Raw genomic sequence first — 20,980 nt, 5'->3', positions numbered from 1 at the left:
ATCATAGGAGCAGGAAGGCTGACGTTTCGGGCCTAGACCCTGATGAATATTCAAATCAGTAATAATTTTATTAAAAGATAGAGCGGGTTTGAGGGGCTTATTGCCCTACTCCTCCTAATTCATACGTTCGTCTTACTATAAATTGCTTAAGCAGTTAGAAATAAAGCAGTACAGTACAACAAGAGGCCCTTCAGCCCACCATGTCTGTGCTGACCATGATGCCATTCTAAACTAATCCCATCTGCCTGCACATAGTCCAAATCTCTCTATTCCCTGCCTGTTCATGTGATTGTCTGAATACTTCTTAAACATTCCAATTGTATCTGCTTCTACTATCTCAAAGAAAAAAAGAACAAAGAAAATTAAGGCACAGGAATAGGCCCTTCAGCCCTCCAAGCCTGCGCTGATCCAAATCCTCTATCTAAACCTGTTGCCTATTTTCCAAGGATCTGTATCCCTCTGTTCCCTGCCCATTCATGTATCTGTCTAGATACATCTTAAATGACGCTATCGTGCCTGCCTCTACCACCTCCGCTGGCAACGTGTTCCAGGCACCCACCACCCTCTGTGTAAAGAACTTTCCACGCATATCTCCCTTAAACTTTTACCCTTTCACCTTGAAATCGTGACGCCTGTAATTGAGTCCCCCACTCTGGGAAAAAGCTTCTTGATGTCCACCCTGTCTATACCTGTCATGATTTTGTAGTCCTCAATCAGGTCCCCCCTCAACCTCCGTCTTTCTAATGTAAATAATCCTAATCTACTCAACCTCTCTTCATAACTAGCACCCTCCAAACCAGGCAACATCCTGGTGAACATCCTCTGCAACCTCTCCAAAGCATCCACATCCTTTTGGTAATGTGGCGACCAGAACTGTACGCAGTATTCCAAATGTGGTCTAACCAAAGCCCTATACAACTGTAACATGACCTGCCAACTCTTGTACTCAATACCCTGTCCGATGAATGAAAGCATGTTGTATGCCTTCTTGACCACTCTATTCACCTGCGTTGCCATCTTCAGGGTACAGTGGACCTGAACACCCAGATCTCTCTGTGCATCAATTTTCCCCAGGGCTTTTCCATTTACCATATAGTTCACTCTTGAACTGGATCTTCCAAAATGCATCACCTCACATTTGCCTGGATTGAACTCCATCTGCCATTTCTCCGCCCAACTCTCCAATCTGTCTATATTCTGCTGCATTCTCCAACAGTCCCCTTCACTATCTGCTCTTCCACCAATCTTAGTGTCATCTGCAAACTTGCTAATCAGCCCATCTATACCTTCCTCCAGATCATTTATGTATATCACTAACAACAGTGGTCCCAACACGGATCCCTGTGGAACACCACTGGTCACATTTTGAGAAACTCCCTTCCACTACAACTCTCTGTCTCCTGTTGCCCAGCCAGTTCTCTATCCATCTAGCTAGTACACCCTGGACCCCATGCGACTTCACTTTCTCCATCAGCCTACCATGGGGAACCTTATCAAACGCCTTACTGAAGTTCATGTATATGACATCTACAGCCCTTCCCTCGTCTATCAACTTTGTCACTTCCTCAAAGAATTCTATCAAGTTGGTAAGACATGACCTTCCCTGCACAAAACCATGCTGCCTTTCACTAATAAGCCCATTTTCTTCCAAATGTAAATAGATCCTATCCTTCAGTATCTTCTCCAGCAGCTTCCCCACCACTGACGTCAGGCTCACCGGTCTATAATTACCTGGATTATCCTTGCTACCCTTCTTAAACAAGGGGACAACATTAGCAATTCTCCAGTCCTCCGGGACCTCACCCATGCTCAAGGATGCTGCAAAGATATCTGTTAAGGCACCAGTTAGTTCCTCTCTCACTTCCCTCAGTGACCTGGGATAGATCCCATCCGGACCTGGGGACTTGTCCACCCTAATGCCTTTTAGAATACCCAACACATCCCCCCTCCTTATGCTGACTTGACCTAGAGTAATCTCCCTTGGCAGCAAGCTCCAGGCAGCTACCACCCTCCATGTAAAAAAACTCGCCTCCTATATCTCCTTTAAAATTTCTCCCCTCGCTTTAAATCTATGCCCCTAGTATCAGACATTTCCATCCTGGGACAAGGACTCTGACAATCCATCGTATTCATGCCTTTCAATTTTATACACTTCTCTCAGGTCACCCCTCAGCCTCCGACGCTCTAGTGAAAACAATCCAATTTTGTCTAACCACTTCTTATAGCCAATACACACCATTCCAGGCAACGTCCTGGTAAACAAAGATAGAAATTGTTGGAAAAACTCAGCAGGTCTGACAGCATTCGTGGAGAGAGATCAGAGTTACCGTTTCAAGTCCAGTGACTCTTCTTCAGTTCTGAGTTTTTCTAGCAATTTTTGTTTGTGTTTCTAATTTCCAGCGTCTGCAGTTCTTTCAGTTTTTTAACATCCTGGTAAACCTCTTTTGCAGCCTCTCCAAAGCCTCCACATCCTTCCTATAGTGTGACAGCCAGAACTGCAACACAATAGCCCAAATGTGGTCTCACTGAAGTTTTATATAGCTGCTGCACAACTTGCAATCTTTTATACTCAATGCCCCGACCGATGAAGGCAAACATGCCGTATGTCTTCTTTACCACCTTATCCACCTGTATTGCTACTTTCAGGAAGCTATGCATTTTCACCCCAAAATCTCTCTGCATATCAATGCTCCTATAACGGTCCTGCCATTTACGGTATACTGTCCATTCTGTGTCAAATTTTGTTTGATAATGCTGCTGTGAAGTGTCTTGGGTCATTATACTAGAGGATGCTAAATCAATTCAAAATGCAGTAGCAAACCTGACATGATTACATTGTGTGTGGAGGTGGATGAAAACAGCAGGCCAAGCAGAAATATCACTAAAACGTTATGAGCTTAAAATGGCTTTACTGTTAAGCAATCAATCAAGGGAGATGGAGATACTATAACCCCCTCCTTTTGCTAACTGCTCTCTGTCGGGCACTAACCGAACTTCCCAGAGGATATTCTTGAGGATATTCCACCCTCGAAATCATGCTGATTCAAACACTTGCTTCAGACTGCTACTGAATGCAATCTCTGTGGAACCTGATGGAATTTTCCATTCTCTTCCGTCCACTTATTCATTATTGCCTCATGTAGGGTTTGTGACACAATATAAACGGGCTCGCAACCAACCAACCCAAACAGAAGCAGAGAAAACATAACAGAACATTCTGGCTGAATAATGAATTACCACTATTTCTCCTGCATTTGTTCAAGCTTCTGGATTGAGCACATCTGTGTTTATTGGCACGTACACATGCACATTGTGGATATCTTTGAGCACAGCAGCGATTAAATTAGTGTCATTACTACGATTGTACTATTTTAAATACAGTGCCTTGAACAGAATCAAACCCTCTCACTCCAGATAAAGTGATAGAAAGCAAAACAGACCCAGGCATAGAGTCACACAGCACGGAAACAGGCCCTTCGGTCCAACCAGTCCATGCCGAATGTAATCCCAAACTAAACTAGTCCACCTGCCTGCTCCTGGCCCATATCCCTCCAAACCTTTCCTATTTATGTACTTATCTATGTGTCTTTTCAACATTGTAACTGTGTTTGCATCCACCACTTCCACGTGAACCACCCTCTGTATATAAAAAAAAGATTTCACTTATGCCTTTTTAAAATCTCTCTCCTCACCTTAAAAATGTGCCTCCTAGTCTTGAAATCCCCCATCCTAGGGAAAAGGCACCTACCATTAACTCTATCCATACCTCTCATGAGTATACACCTCTATTATGTCACCCTTCAAACTCCTACACTCCAGTGGAAAAAGTCCCAGCCTATCCAGCCTTTCTGGAATGTGAGAGTGTAAATGGGAACAGATTTTTGTCAGAATTGAAAAAAACAGCTCAATACTGTTCAAGGAACAAACATGTGTTTCCTTGTTCAGATCCATGTTTCATAGCACCATCAGAACTACTCCTTTCTATTGTGTGCCAGCATGTCCAAAAGTATATGACAGTTTAACTCTGTAGGATATAGACTGTTAACAACTTCTCGAACTACAGAATCCAAATTGTGATATTCTATTAATTCACTTGACAAAAAGAACTTTGTAATTCAAATGCAGTGAATATGCATTTTAACCTTTGGAAAGAATAGCTTTGGCATAAAAAGTCGTATTCAACAAACTGCCCATCTGCTTTGTTACACAATTAATTCTATCATTATATCCACCCCACCTCATTGCCAACCACTTTCCATTCTGTCCATTCCTCCCATCTAACTCTTACTAACACCCCCAATCAATCCCATCCCAACATCCTTTGCAGAGACAATCTTCCCTGCCAGGGTAACTTTGTTATTGGGCTCGGTCCCCTTTACCTTCCTCTGTTTTCATTCTGCTCCCTCACACCACCCCCGCACCAAAGCTGTATCTCCGCCTCGGCCCCTATCCACATCTCAGACACCTCTCACCAAATAAACCCACGAGATTCCCCTCAAACAGACCAAATAAAACAGTCAAGATAGATAGAAACTATGATTGTTTAGATTTTTCCTGGGAATAATTGTTATTCCTCTACACTCCCCAGGCCTTCAGTGGCTACATCATTGCTGAACATCAGAAGATTCAAAATCAGAACAGAAGTAGGCCATTCGGCCCCAGAGCCTGCTGCGCACTCAATAAATTCATGGTTGATCTGATGTGACCTCAGCTGAACTCTCCCCCTGCTGCCCCTCCATGACCCTCAACACCCTCTTGAATCAAACTCTGTGGTGGTTATATTCAGTGACCAGCCTCCACTGCTTGCTAGGGGAGAGAACAAACTCTGATGACCTTCTGCCGAATTCTCCACTTGTAACATCCTGAGAGTTGGTATTGATCAAAAGCACAAGTGGACTAGCCATTACAAACGCCACAGCTACTAGAGTAGGTCAGGGGCTGAGTAACCCAAGTGCTGACCAATGGCCCCCCCTAAGCTTGATTGGGCATACCACGAGCCACACACTAATGGGCCCCTTTAAGTTACCGCATGTGCATGACCATGCAATATATTTTAAAGAGCCCCCACCTTTAAACCACCCACACATCCCAAAGAGAATGAGAGAATGTTGCTCCTGACTTCCCAAAGCCTTGTCACCATCTACAAGGCACAAGTCAGGAGTGTGATGGAATACTCACCACTTGCCTGGATGAGTGCAGCCCCAACAACACTTTGGATCCCTCTGCGTCATCACCCATCTCTGTTCCTACCTCATCCTAAACCTTAATCACTGTTTCTGTCACCTCTAGACTTGATTGTCCCAAAGGCCTCCTCCTCCTCGAATTTCAACCTGCTCACAATTTCATGTCAAAAGCCAAGTTTTGCAGATGCTGGAGATGTGAAATAAGAAAGAGTGCCGGTGACAATCATCAAGCCTGGCAGTATCCATGGAGAGAGAAACAGAGTTAACGTTGAGTCTGGTGTGGCTCTTCTTCGTGGCTCTGGATTCCAAAGAACTCAATTGAATTTGAAACATTAGCTGTTTCTCTCTGCGCAGATGCTACTGGACCTGATGGGTTTCTCCAACGCTTCCTGTTTTAAAACATCAGCTGCCCACACCCCAGTTATCTATCAGCTCAGGCTCTGGGCCCATCCATACAGACTTCCTGTTGAATTAGAATAAATCCTCATCTTAAAAGATGCTTGATCCTATGTCTTTCTTTTGTGCCACCCTGTGTCTTCCGGTCTTCTAACTTTCACCTCTGTCTATGTGCCCTTTTCCGCATCCCAAACTGGTTGACAAAGAATCCAGCTATCACGAGGTGCTCTCATCTTAAAGCTCTATCTGACTCCTAACTCTCCCAGCTTTGCTTGGTGTTCATTCTATTTCTCCTGTTTTTTATTTGTCTCTCCATCCTCCCTAAAGCCTTGTTGGATGTTTTGGCCATTAAGGGCAAGGTCGACATGTATCCTGTAACTGGGAAAGACCTCAATAAGAATGCAGCTTCTCACTGGGGAGCTGTGAGTGACATTTCCCAGAAGAAGATTTTTCCAGAGACATCCCTACAAGAATGAGGTGAGGTGATTCATTTTGGAAGGACAAACTTGAAAGCAGAATACAGGGTTAACTGAAAGATTCTTGGCAGTGTGGAGGAGCAGAGGGATCTTAGTGTTCATGTCCACAGTTCCCTGAAAGTTGCCACCCAGGTGGATAGAGTTGTTAAGAAGGCGTATGGTGTGTTAGCTTTCATTAATAGAGGGATTGAGTTCAAGAGCCGTGAAGTTATGCTCCAGCTATATAAAAGCCTGGTTCGGCCGCATCTGGAGTATTGTGTCCAGTTCTGGTCGTCTCATTACATGAAAGATGTGGAAGCGTTGGAAAAGGTGCAGAGGGGATTTACCAGGATGTTGCCTGAAATGAAGGAAGGTCTTACAAGGAAAGGTTGAGAGAGCTAGGGCTTTTCTCTTCAGAACGACGAAGGATGAGAGGTGACTTGATAGAGATGTACAAAATAATCAGAGGTATAGATAGAGTAGACAGCCAGAGACATTTTCCGAGGGTGGAGGTAGCTATTACGAGGGGGCATAGTTTTAAATGAGTGGAGGTAGATATAGGGGAGACGTCAGAGGTAGGTTCTTTACTCAGAGAGTGGTCGGGGCGTGGAATGCATTGCCGGAGAGGGTAGTGGAGTCGGCCTCATCAGGGGCATTTAAGCAGCTATTAGATAGGCATATGGATGATAGTATAAGGTAGGGGTGGAGGTTAGATAGATCTTAGGTTTAGAGTAAAAGTTCGGCACAACATCGTGGGCCGAAGGGCCTGTACTGTGCTGTACTGTTCTATGTTCTATGTTCTAGAATGGAATGTCAAACAGTGCAATAACTCTCACTGCTGCAGGATTGTAAAGTTCGCCAAGAGGGAACACACATGATTGAAGACACAAATCTGTGAAGCCATGCATTCGGATCAGCCATGTTATAATGAAATGGTGGACTCAGCTCAAGGGATCCTGTGTCCTCGGCTCCTGTTCCCATGCTTCTTCCTATTTCTGCTACTTCTCTAGTCAAACTTTCCTATCAATCCCAGGGCTAAACTTCCACTGAATTCACTTACTGTTACTTTCATATCATGAAGATCAGAGCATATAAAAGGTGTCATTTGCTCTATCTCACTGATGTATAGAAACCACCACACAACACCCTACCACTTTTTGAACCAGAGAATCATCAAAATTTACAGCATGTAAGGTCATTCAGCCCATCGTGTTTATGATAGCCAACAAGAAGCACCCAGCCCAAGCCCACTTAACTCTCTGCTCCTATGATGCTGCTTGGCTTGCTGTGTTCATCCAGCCCTGCACCTTGTTGTCTCGGATTCTCCAGCATCTGCAGTTCCTACTATCTTTGATTCAACTCATAATCTGTAGCTTTGTAGGTTATGGCACTTCAAGTGAATATCCAAGGTTATTTTAAAATGTTTAGAGTTTCCTGCCTCCACCATCCTTCTACTCTACACAGCCCTGACAAGTTCAAAGAAGATCCTCCAAAAACTCCAATTCTTAACTCCATTTCTCACTAACGTAAACTTAGTTTTGCATGTGGAGAGATCGTGTTTATAACTAACCCATACGGTAGGATCCAGAACTCATCTTGTGAGGAGAATCTAGAACTCCCCTCGAGAGGGTACATGCATGTGTGTGTATGCGTGTGTCCATGTGTTTTGGGAGGAATCTAGAACTCCCCAGAGAGACTCTACATGCTTTTGTGTGTGTGTGTGTGTGTGTGTGTGTGTGTGTGTGTCTCTACGTGTTTTGGGAGGAATCTAGAACTCTCCTAAAGAGCGTCTGCATGCACACATGTTTTGGGAGGATATGGAGAAATCCCCAAAAGTGTGTGTATGCATGTGCACTTGTGTGTTGGGGAAGTTATCCAGAATTCCCTCAGAGAGAGTGTATGTGTGCATGAGTGTGTGTTGGAGGGATGGATCTGGAACTCCCCTAGAGCGATTGAGTGCATGTGTGCGTGAGCTCATGTTTGCGTGCATGTTATGGAAGAATCTACAACCCCCCGGAAGGAGTCGGGGAGTCTAGAGCTTCTCTTGTTTGGGATGGGATGCTGGTGGAAATCATGGAGGTTACCTAAAACCAGGGGGGCACATTTTCAATACGGTGTTTTCTACTTAAGCGGGAGATAAGGGGGAATTCCTTATATCTTTGGAATTCTCTTGCCACTGAGCAGTGGAGGTCGGGTCAGAATATATTCAAGGCTGAGTTCAACGACTTCTTGTTCAACAATACTGGAATAAGGAAAGTGGAATGAAGGTCACGTCAAAGCAGCCATCTTCTGAGGAAGGGTCATTGGACCTGAAATGTTAACTCTGATTTCTCTCCACAGACGCTGCCAGACCTACTGAGCTTTTCGAGCAATTTCTATTTTTGTTTCAAGTCAGCCATGGTTTTATGGGATAGCACGGCGTCCTCAAGGGGCTGAACAACCTATTTCTTTTCTATTTCTCGTTCTTATGTAATGCATCAACTACCTGTTTAAGGAAACACAGGCAATGTGCCTCAGATTTCTGTTAAATCCCATTTTAGGAATGACTGCCCTCCAAAAGATGGATATGTTGCTCTACAATTCACTCCTAGTTGGTCATGATAGAAGACCAAGTTACTTCCCCCCTGGGCAGACACCCAGCTTTAATATACATGTTTCTAGTCTCTATATCAGGAAAAGAATATAGAGGCATTGAAGGAGGTTCATAAAAGCATTCTTTAGGTTGGCATCAGAAATGAGAGTACCAGGAAATAGAGTTCTTTTCCCTATTAAGAAGAATTTGAGGGTGATCTTTATGACAATGAAAGGAATTGTAGTAGGGTGGACAGAGAGAACATATTTCCACCAAGGGAGGAGGAGACCAGAACCATAGAAGGGCACAAGTAGACAAAAATATATCCAATAGGTAATTCAGGATAAATGTTCTTACCTTGAGAGTGGTCACTACGTGGAAGTCATCACTACAAGGAGTGTTTGAAGTGAATACTGTTGATGTATTTAATGGGGGTGGGGTAAGGAGCAGAAGATGTTGACAGAATGAGATCAAGAGGGATGTGGGAGGAGGATCAAATGGATCATAAGTATTAGTGAGATGGGCCAAATGGCCTACTGACATATTGTATGTTCAATGCAGATGTGTAATTCTGTGTACAAAGGTACAGTTCAGTCTCTCACAATGTAAGGAATTGCAGCCACTACCTGCTATTTACCCACTGGCACATGCCCATACTGTTCTCAAACTGGCATCTTGTCCTGGACATAGATTGAACCTTGATTTGAGATTTTATTGTTTCTATCTTTCTCCTTCCCCAGTCAGTAGGAAAGGATGGACTTCTGTCTGCTCACCATTATTGGGGATTCTGAGAGGTTTTCAATGGCTGGGAGCATTTTGTTCTTTTCCCATGTTTGTTTTAGTCCTAACTTGGCTAGGCAGTGGATTTACACAAAGGGGAAAGTCCTGCAGGGCCATAAGGGAAGGGCAAAGTAATCGAAGGCTAATGGCATAGCTCTTTCAAAGTGATGGGCAGAATTGCTTCCTTCTATGCTGAAAGATTCTTTCAAAATCCAAACAAGTGCACAGTTCTCTCAGCTGTTTGGCCAAGTGACTGAAATCAGAGTTTTACACAATTAGTCAGAGTCATACAGCATGAAAACAGGCCCTTCAATCTAACTTGTCCATGCCGACCAGACATCCCAATCTGACCTAGTCCCATTTGTCAACATTTGGCCGATATCCCTCTAAACCCTCTATTCATGTATCCATCCAGATGCCTTTTAAATGTTGTAATTGTACCCACTTCCACCACTTCCTCTGGAAGCTCCTTCCACAAGGCCAGATCTCTCGGTGGGAGAGCATTTCAGTGATAGTGATCACAACTCCCTGACCTTTATTATAGTCATGGAGAGGGATAGGAGCAGAAGGTGTGGGAAAGTATTTTATTGGGGTAGCGGGAATTACAATGCTATTAGGCAGGAACTGCGGAGCATAAATTGGGATCAGATGTTCTCAGGGAAATGCACAACAGAAATGTGGAGGTATGGCGCACTGACCTCTACATCGCCGAGGCCAGACGCCAACTCTCCAACACCTCCTCCTACCGCCCCCTTGATCATGACCCCACCCCTGAGAACCAAACCATCATCTCGCAAACCATCCACAACCTCATCACCTCAGGTGACCTCCCACCCACGGCCTCCAACCTCATCGTTCCCCAACCTCGCACTGCCCGCTTCTATCTCCTTCCCAAAATCCACAAACCTGAATGCCCTGGTCGACCCATTGTCTCCGCCTGCTCCTGCCCCACCGAACTGAGCTCCAACTATAACGCCGCATCTGCTCCCAGGATGAGGCATTCCACTCCCGTACATCTCAGTTGTCCTCGTTTTTCAAGGACCGTAACTTCCCCTCCTCGGTGGTCGAGAACGCCCTCAACCGTGTCTCCCACATCTCCCGCACCTCATCCCTCACACCCCGTCCACGCAATAAGAACCAAAAAAGAATCCCCCTCGTCCTCACGTACCACCCCACCAACCTCCGGATCCAACGCATCATCCTCCGACACTTCCGCCATCTGCAATCCGACCCCACCACCAAAGACATCTTTCCCTCCCCACCTTTATCTGCTTTCCGGAGGGACAACTCTCTCCGTGACTCCCTTGTCCGCTCCACACTCCCCTCCAGCTCCACCACACCCGGCACTTTTCCCTGCAACCGCAGGAAGTGCTACACCTGCCCCCATACCTCCTCCCTCACCCCCATCCCAGGCCCCAAGAAGACTTTCCACATCAAGCAGATGTTCACCTGCACGTCTGCCAATGTGGTATACTGCATCCGCTGTACCCGGTGTGACCTCCTCTACATCGGGGAAACCAAGCGGAGACTCGGGGACCGCTTTGCAGAACACCTACGCTCGGTTCACAATAAACAACTGCACCTCCCAGTCGCAAACCATTTCAACTCCCCCTCCCATTCCTCAGACGACATGTCCATCCTGGGCCTCCTGCAGTGCCACAACGATGCCACCCGAAGGTTGCAGGAACAGCAACTCATATTCCGCTTGGGAACCCTGCAGCCCAATGGTATCAATGTGGATTTCACAAGCTTCAAAATCTCCCCTCCCCCTACCGCATCCCAAAACCAGTCCAGCTCGTCCCTGCCTCCCTAACCTGTTCTTCCTCCCACCTATCCCCTCCTCCCACCTCAAGCCGCACCTCCATCTCCTACCGACCAACCTCATCCCACCCCCTTGACCTGTCCGTCCTCCCTGGACTGACCTATCCCCTTCCTAACTCCCTACCTACACTCACCTTTACTGGCTCCATCCCCGCCTCTTCGACCTGTTTGTTTCCTCTCCACCTATCCTCTCCTCTATCCCTCTTCTATCCGCCTCCCACTCTCTCCCTATTTATTTCAAAACCCCCTTCCCCTCCTCCTTTTCTGATGAAGGGTCTAGGCCCGAAACGTCAGCCTCTCTGCTCCTATGATGCTGCTTGGCCTGCTGTGTTCATCCAGCCCTGCACCTTGTTGTCTAGAAATGTGGAGGTTGTTTAGGGAGCACTTGCTACAAGTGCTGGATAGGTTTGTCCCACTAAAGCAAGGAAGGGATGGTAAGGTGAAGGAACCTTAGACGACAAGACATGTGGAACATCTAGTCAGGACAAAGAAGGAAGCTTACTGAAGGTTGAGAAAGCAAGGATCGGACAGGGCTCTAGAGGGTTACAAGGTAACCAGGAAGGAACTGAAGAATGGACTTAGGAGAGCTAGAAGGAGGTATAAAAAAGCCTTGGCTGGTACAATTAAGGAAAACCCCAAGGCGTTCTATACTTATGTGAGGAACAAGAGGATGGCCAGAGTGAGGGTAGGGCCAATCAAGGATAGTGGAGGGAACTTGGGTGCGGAGTTGGAGGAGGTAGGAGAGGTCCTTAATGAATACTTTCCTTCAGTATTCACCAGTGAGAGGGACCTTGACATTTGTGAGGACAGCATGAAACAGGCAGCTATGCTCGAACAGGTTGTTGTTAAGAAGGAGGATGTGCTAGAAATTTTGAAAAACATGAGGATAGATAAGTCCCCTGGGGCAGACGGGATATACCCAAAGTTACTACAGGGAGTGAGGGTAGAGATTGCTGCCCCTTTGGCAATGATCTTTGCATCCTTACTGTCCACTGGAGTAGTACCAGAAGATTGGAGGGTGACAAATATCATTCCCTTGTTCAAGAAAGGGAATAGGGATAATCCTGGAAATTACAGACCGGTCAGTCTTACTTCTGCGGTGGGCAAATTATTGGAGAGGATTCTGAGAGATAGTGTTTACGATTATTTGGAAAAGCACAGTTTGATTAGAAATAGTCAGCATGGCTTTGTGAGGGGCAGGTCATGCCTCAAGCCTTATTTAATTCTTTGAGGATGTGACAAAACATCTTGATGGAGGTCGAGCAGTGGATGTGGGGTATGTGGATTTTAGCAAGGCATTTGATAAGGTTCCACATGGTATGCTCATTCAGAAAGTAAGGAGGCATGGGATTCAGGGAAATTTGGCTGTCTGGATACAAAACTGGCTGTCCAATAGAATACAGAGGGTGGTAGTAGATGGAAAGTGTTCATCCCGGAGCTTGGTGACCAGTGGTGTTCAGCAGGGATCTGTTCTGGGACCTCTGCCGTTTGTGATCTTTATAAATGACTTGGATGAGGAAGTGGAAGGGTGGGTTAGTAAGATTGATGACACGAAGGTTGGTGGAATTGTGGACAGCGTGGAGGGCTGTTGTAGGTTGCAACGGGACATTGACAGGATGCAGAGCTGGGCAAAGAAGTGGCAGACAGAATTCAACCCAGAAAAGTGTGAAGTGTTTCATTTTGGAAGATCGAATTTGAATTTAGAATACAGGGTTAATGGCAGGATTCTCAGCAGTGTGGAGGAACAGAGGGATCTTGGGGTTCACGTCCATAGATCCCTCAAAGTTGCTACCCAAGTTGATCGGGTTGTAAAGAAGGCGTATGGTGTGTTCGCTTTCATTGGCAGGGGAATTGAGTTTAAGAGCCGTGAGGTTATGCTGCAGCTCTATTAAACCCTGGTTAGACCGCACTTGGAATATTGTGTTCAGTTCTGGTCGCCTCATTATAGGAAAGATGTGGGAGCTTTAGAGAGAGTGCAGAGGAGATTTACCAGGATGCTGCCTGGACTGGAGGGCAGGTCTTATGAGGAAACGTTGAGGGAGCTAGGGCTATTTTCATTGGAGTGAAGAAGGGTGAGAGGTGACTTGATAGAACTGTACAAGATGATGAGAGGCATAGATAGAGTGGATACCCACAGACTTTTTCCCAGGGCGGAAATGACTATTACGAGGGGGCATAATTTTAAGGTGATTGAAGGAAGGTATAGGAGAGATGTCAGAGGTAGGTTCTTCACACAGAGAATGGTGGGTGCGTGGAATGCGCTGCCGGCAGTGGTAGTGGAGTCAGATACATTAGGGACGTTTAAACGACTCTTGGATAGGCACATGGAGGATAGTAAAATGTAGGGTATGCAGGGTAGATTGATCTTAGGGTAAGATAATAGGTCGGCACAACATTGTGGGCCGAAAGGCCTGTACTGTGCTGCACTGTTCTGTGTTCTATGTTCACACACGCACCACCCTCTGCATGAAAAAGTAGCCCCTCGTCCTTTTAAATCTTTCCCCTCTCACCTTAAACCTATGCCCTCTAGGGTTGGACCCCCCCTCACCCTGGGAATAAGACCTTGTCTATTCACCCTATCCATGCCCCTCCTGATTTTATAAACCTCTATAAGGTCACCCCTCAGTCTCCATCACTCCAGGGAAAATAGCCCCAGCCTATTCAGCCTCTGCCTATAGCTGAAACCCTCCAACCCTGGCAACATTCTTGTGAATCTTTTCTGCATCCTCTCAAGTTTAACAACATCATTCTATAGAAGGGCAACCAGAATTCTACACAGTATTCCAAAAGTGGCCTAACCAATGTCCTGTACAGCTGCAACATCACATCCCAACTTCTATACTCCATGTTCTGACCAATGAAGGCAAGCGTGCCAAACACCTTCTTCATCAAGCAGTCTACCTGCAACACCACTTTCAAGGATCTTTCAAGGAACAATACAAACATTCTCTTTCTCTTGCACTTGATGATGGTCCATTGGTTGAAGTGGGTGGGATTCACTGCTACGTTGTGTAAACTTGATTTATTTCCTTAAACAAAGGTCACAGGAATAACTTCACTGATGGTACATAAACCACTGTTGTGAAGTAAGTGGGAATGGGGTGAAGATAGGGGCTACAAGGCTGCACTGCCATACGTAGGCTCTGCACATGAGCATGCCGTGAGGGTACTTATTGAATTTGGACACAATTGACCAACACAAAAAATTACTCACTGGGAATATAGATCCTCTCTCTGCCTCTGCAACCGTGCCACCCTCCCCAAATTTCCAACTTTTTGTCCTGCTCAGGTTGCTGTTTCTGGAGTACAAGATTGACTAGACTTTCAATATCTTACTGAAGTGGTTGAGACTAAATCTGTGTTAATACAGCAAGTCATTAACAAGGTGATCGGGATTAATTGATTGATTAATTAATTAACTGGGTAGATGAACAGTCAGAACCGGCTTGCGGAAGGAGCTCTAAGATTTAGTAGTTAATAAACCCTTCCAATGAAAGAAAGATATCTTGGCTTCTGATTCACTTGGAACCGAGTTGACAGTCTGGACAACAAATACCAGCAGGTTATATCACCATGGATCCTGATGTGCTCTGATCCTGTATCCAGCTCCCAATCCCAGTCACCAGACAATGATAAAGAGCCCAGAAGCAATAAAAATAAACAGGTTTACAACAGCATATATTTCTATAGCATCTTTCACTTAGGAAAAAGCTCTCCACAGGAGCGCTCTCAAACAGAAATCGGCACCGAACCACATAAGAAAAATGAAGGCAGGTGACCAAACACATGGTTAAACAGGTAGGTGGTAAGAAATGTCTTAAAGGAGGCAGAGAAGTTTAGGGAGGGAATGCCAAAGATTAAGGCAGCAGGCATGCTGAAGTCACGGCCACCACTAGTAGAATGGTTAAAAAAGGTTAAAGATAAAAGATGAGGGACGCACCAACACTTGGACAGCTGATGCAGAGGCACAAGGGGGAAATGTCGGTGTCCATGACCTTTTTGCGATAGTGGGTTGTGGGGTTGGAAACTGTGTGGAATCTGTTGCGCTGTGTTTTTGACATGAAACACCTACTGTGAGCATCAAGAACACAGAAATTCTACAGAGGCACCACACAGTGGAGCGTGCTGCTGGAGAGAAGTTGAATTTTATCCAACCTTTGCTTAGTGTTAAATTTGAGGGGTTTACCCTCGGAGCTCTGTGCTTGGGATTTTATTTATGAACTTGAAAAACGTTGCAATTGTATTAGGGCACCTCAGAGTGTGCCATGCTGAGTAGAGAAAAGTTCAACTTTATTACACTTTCTATAATATTTTTGGAGAGACAGTAGCATGGGGTTATATCACTAGACTAGTAATCTAGAATCTATGGAGGTAGGTTCGAATCCCATCATGGCAGATGATGAAATTTGAATCCAATAAAACTCTGGAATAAAAATCGACCCTAATGGCAACCATGTAAACCACTATTGATTCTTGTAAAAATCCATCTGATTTACTAATGACCTTTAGGGAAGCAAATCTACCATCCTTACCTAGTCTGGCACATATATGACTCCAGACCCACAGCAATGTGGTTGATTCTTAACTACCTCTCTGAGCAATGAGAGACAAGCAATAAATGCTGGCCTGGCACATCCCATGAATGAATAAAAAAAAATTCAAAATGGTTTGCAAGTTTTACAAATGAACTACATTTTTGGTAAAAAATGAGAAATGCTAGATCTCAGAATTGGCAGAGTGCGGCAGTCTTAGAAGATTGTAGAGCTGGAAGAGACTGTGGAGATAGGGAGGGCAAGCCTGCGGAGGGATCTGAAAGCAAGGATAAAAAATTTAAAATCAAGGCATTGTTGGCTGGGATTCAATAGAGAATAATCAGTGGCTCAGTGGTTAGCACTGCTGCCTCACAGCACCAGGGATATAGGTTCAATTCCACCCTCAGGCAACTGTCTGTGTGGAGTTTGCACATTCTCCCCATGTCTGCATGGGTTTGCTCCAGTTTCCTCCCACAGTCCAAAGATGTGCAGGCTAGGTGGATTGGCCATGGGAAATGCAGGGTTACAGGGATAGGGTAGGGAAGTGGGTCCGTGTGGGATGCTCTCCAGAGGGTTGGTGTGGATTCAATGGGCCAAATGGCCTGCTTCCACACTGCAAGGATTCTATGATAAGTGAAAGTGTCTTGGTGTGAGTTAAGATGGGAGCAGAAAAATATTTAAACATCATCCTGAATGATGGTTACTATTGAAACCTAGTCTGAATTGCCTTTTATTTAAAAGAGAAATACTTTTCACAGTTTTACTTGAACGCTGCAGCTTTCAAAATTAGATTGTTTTAATCACACTCAAATCAAATCTGCAGTAAGAAACAGAACATTCTGTACTTTTGCAAACCAGGATTGGAAATATGTTGATAATCCAGGGAACTCAAGTCTACCAGCTGTAACTCTGCTCCTGCTGATGTCTGCTACCTCATTGTACAAGGATAATCTAACTGGGGATCTGCCCAACCTGAATTGTTCAGCAAAGCTCAGGCACTCAAGGAAGCTCGATAAGTGGATTGTAAAAAGCAGCTAAACAGCTTCAATTATTTCACAAACTTCCCTTCCTTCTCCTCACATTTCGCCAACTCAGGAGAAACCACTTTCACTGGAAAGTGACAGAACGTGGAACTTAACATCACACAGGGAGTAATTGAGGCTGTTAACACGGATGCACTTAAGGGAAAGCCAGGGATGTGCATGACGGAGAAAGGATGCATTGCCAGGGCAAGATGAAGAGAGATGGAGGGCAGCATAAACACCAGCATGAACCAGTTGGGTCCATCCTCTCTGTAGCTTATACTTACGTTCCTCCGACTGCACATCAATAGTCCACTTTATACTTTGTACAAATTGAAATGTCACTATATATGCAGTCATCACAGTTTGTGCCAGTACACATCATTTAACGTTAAGTACGGTATTAACTGCAACTCCCGATTTCATTCCATCCCATCTTCCAAGATAATTGCTACTGAAACCGAGCTGAATAATACATTTTCTCTTTACGAAAACACCTTCTGCAGTATAAACTGAACACTGCAGCTTTTGAAATTGGATCATTTTAATTGCAGTCAAATAAAATCTGTAAGAAGAGAGATGGTGTTCTGATGCATTCACAGAACAGGACTGGAAATAGGTAGGAAAATGCAGGATTCAATCAATCTCAAATTAAACTTGCAGGTTTGATTATAATTGCAATTTTTTTCTTAATTATGTTATAACAAATCTCAAATAAACAATCACAGCAATAATTCTCACGCCCATCATGCATGCCAAAATATTATACAGATTTCACCCAGATATTTCTTACCTCCTCAGCCATAGTGCAAGGATGTTGACAGCACCACTGACTTCCCTGTGATCTGCTAGATCTACTCAGGTTTTTTTGAGCTCCCTGGGGTTAGGTTGAGCTGATACCCACTCTTTTGTTTTCCAGCATCCTCCTTTGCCAGTCAGTCCCTCCTGAGGCCTAGGCACAGCCCACGTTCTCCAGTTTCTCCTGTAATGCAGTGCCTCCCCACTTATAAGACTGGCTGCTCATTCCAGGACAGCACCCCCCCTCCCACACCATAGAGACTCACCAACGTGAAAAATCCATCACTATTTGAGATCGAAAGCCTGTGGGTTGAACCTTTACTTAAATTGCAGCAGGGGTGGTCAGATTTCACACTGCTGGGTGCAAATGCATGTACAACCCTGGAAATAAACCCTATACGCCTACTCCTTTAAAGTAACGCCCTTAAATTGTTTTAATCGCAAGCCTTGCGTCTGCCAATATGCTGTTCGTTCTCGTCTTTAAAAAGAAACATTTGTGCCACTTTTTAACAATGGAATGATGCAGGGGAGGGCTTTCGGACTGTACTGGAATAAAAACCCGTAGTCAGCACGACTAATAGTGACAGCACTGCAGCTAATGCCAGTTCTCTCAAACCACCCCATAATCATGCACTAGCTGATAAACAACCATGTTGCTAGGTAACTTCAAACACCTACTTATTTCAGAGGTGCAGGTGTCTTCCACCAAAACATCTAGCAGAAAAATACCCTTACACCAGCACAACAACTAATGTCAAGGTGATAGGTGTGTTCCTTACAGCCAAGTTTGGATAGGTTCCCCGTTCTCATTTACAACTGCGACTGGCAGATAAGGGGCTAACGCAACTGGTAGATCTCCTTAAAGAAAGTCCAATATGAACACAAACAGCCTGCAATTTCATGGCACCTCTGCTTCTACAGAACCATCGTGACATAGTGCAGAATAAGGCCAGTTATTCCACCTGCACAGCCCAGCATGTGTACTCCCCTGCCAAATCAATGTCCCTACTTTCCTTTTGAAAGTTACTCTTGAATCTGCTTCCGTTGCACTTTTAGACAGTGCATTTCAGATCACAACAACTCACATCATAAAAAATATTCTCATCTACCCTCTAGTTATCTTACTACTTGTCTTAAATACCTCACTATCAATGTCCTGGGTGGGTCATTGACCAGGAGGACCCAGGTATATACATACTGTAGATACAAGGGCAGGTCAGAGATTAAGAATCCTGCAGCAAATAATTCAGCTCCCATCTCCCCAGCACCTACCCATCACCTTCCAGGCACAAGTCAAGAGTGTAATGGAATACTCCCCACTGGCCTGGATGGGTGTAGCTCCAACAATACTCAAGAAGTTGCACACCTTCCAGGGAGAAGCAACCTGCTTGATTGGCACCACGACCACAAAAACGCAATCCCTCCACTACCCATGAACAGTTGCAGCAGTGTTTACTATCTACAAGATGCGCTGCAGAAATTCACCAAGACTCCTCAGGCAGCACCTTCCAAGCCCACAATCACTACCGTCTAGAGGTACCAGGGCAGCAGATACATCCACCATCTGCAAGTTCCCCTCCAAGCCCCTCACCACCCTGACTTGGAAATATATCGCTGTTCCTACACGGTCAATGGGTGAAAATTCCGGAACTTTTAAAAAAAACATTCATGGGATTTGCAAGTCGCTGGCTAAGACAGCATTTATTGCCCATCCCTAATTGCGCCAGAGGGCAGTTAAGAGTCAACCATGTTGCTGTGGGTCTGGAGTCACATGTAGGCCAGACCAGGTAAGGCCAGCTGATTTCCTTTCCCAAAAGAACACTAGTGAACCAGATGGAGTTGGCTACGTGGTCGTCATTAGACTATCTTTTCAAATCCAGATAATCATGGAATTTATATTTCACCACCTGCCTGGTGGGATTTGAATCCATGCCCCCAGAATGATAGCCTGGTGTTCTGGATTACTAGGCTAGTGACTAGATCACTGCCTCCTTAATAGCATTGTGGGCTCTGCTACACTAAATGGACTGCAGTGGTTCAAGTAGGCATCCCAGCACCACTTTCATGACAGCAACTAGAGATGGGAGATAAATGCTGGCTCAGCTAGCAAAGTCCACGTCCACGAATGAAATTTTTTCAATATTAAAATATGTTTCCTCAATTGCTAATCTGTCCGCCACTGGGAATAATTTCTCCTTGTATACATTGTCATAGAAACATTGGAACTAGGAGCAACCATTCAGCCCTTCGAGCCTGCTCTGCCATTCAATATAATCATGGCTGATCGTCTACCTCAACACCATATTCCTGCTTTCTCTCCATACCCCTTGTGCCTTTAATATCTAAATATCTATCAATCTCTTTCCTTAATATACTCAGTGACCTGGCCTCCACAAGCTTTTGTGGCAGTAAATTCCACAAAGCCTTTCATGATTTCAACCCCTCTATTAGTCTCCTCGTAACTTTTTCTGCTCCATGGAGAACAATTTCTCAAGGTCATTTACTAGAGTCCGTTCTGACATTAAAAGTCTGATTGTCTCTCCACGGATGCTGTCTGACCTGCTGAGTGTACTCCAGCTTTTTCTCATTTCATTTCAGATTTCAAGCCTCTGCAGTAATTCGTTTTTGTTGTTGTGCTTCTGAAGAGTAGTCACAGCTGTAACATAGAACATGCAAGCAGCAAGCTCTTGCAAGCAGCAATGTGCTAATGATCTGATGATTCAATTTTTGTGAGGAGGGACAAATTTTGGGCAGACAAGGTAGGGGGGGATGTTCCCACTTCTCTGTGCAAGCAAACAAGCAGAGCTTTGGTTAAATTTCTCATTGGAAAGATGACACTCTGATGGAGCGATACCCCTTTTCCCTACTGGCGTTGCGGTTATCAGCCTGGAATGGGAGCTCAATCTCTGTAGAGAGACTTGAACTAAATCAGAAACAATGTAAAAGAAAGAAAGAAAGAATATTTATTAAGCTAGAGAGGGTTCAGAAGAGATTTATCAGAATATTGCTAGGTATGGAAAGTTTGAGTTGAAAGGAGAGGCTGGATAAGCTGGGACTTTTTTTTCACTGGAGCATGACAGGTGACCTTATAGAGGTTTATAAAATCATTAGGGGTATAGATAGAGTTAATGGTAGGTGTCTTTTCCCTAGGATGGGGAATTTCATGAGAAGGGGGAATATTTTTAAGGTGAGAGGACACGTTTAAAAAGGACATGCAGGGCAAATGTTTTACACAGAGGGCGGTATGAACTTCCTGAGGAAGTGGTGGATGCAGGCACAGTTACAAGGTTTAAAAGATATTTAGATAGGTACATGAAAAGGAAAGGTTTGGAGGGATGTGAACCAGCAGCAGTCAGATGGGACTAGTTTAGTTTGGGATTATGTTCAACATGGACGAGTTGGACCGAAGTGTCTGTTTCCA

At 44.8% G+C, this 20,980-nt stretch overlaps 1 protein-coding gene across 1 annotated transcript in view; it reads right to left on the bottom strand.

The window, feature by feature from the left end:
- Positions 1–17,627, bottom strand: part of pip5kl1 (phosphatidylinositol-4-phosphate 5-kinase-like 1) — a 51,496-nt gene extending 33,869 nt beyond the window's left edge. Inside the window, exon 1 of the mRNA XM_048613405.1 lies at positions 17,555–17,627. Coding sequence (XP_048469362.1) covers positions 17,555–17,566 — 12 coding nt within the window. The 5' untranslated portion in view covers positions 17,567–17,627. The remainder of the gene's footprint in view (positions 1–17,554) is intronic.
- Positions 17,628–20,980: the final 3,353 nt, after the last annotated feature.

Source organism: Rhincodon typus, chromosome 28, assembly GCF_021869965.1.
Source record: "Rhincodon typus isolate 14 chromosome 28, sRhiTyp1.1, whole genome shotgun sequence".
Taxonomy (NCBI): domain Eukaryota; kingdom Metazoa; phylum Chordata; class Chondrichthyes; order Orectolobiformes; family Rhincodontidae; genus Rhincodon; species Rhincodon typus.
This window is presented reverse-complemented; position numbering and strand designations above follow the sequence as displayed.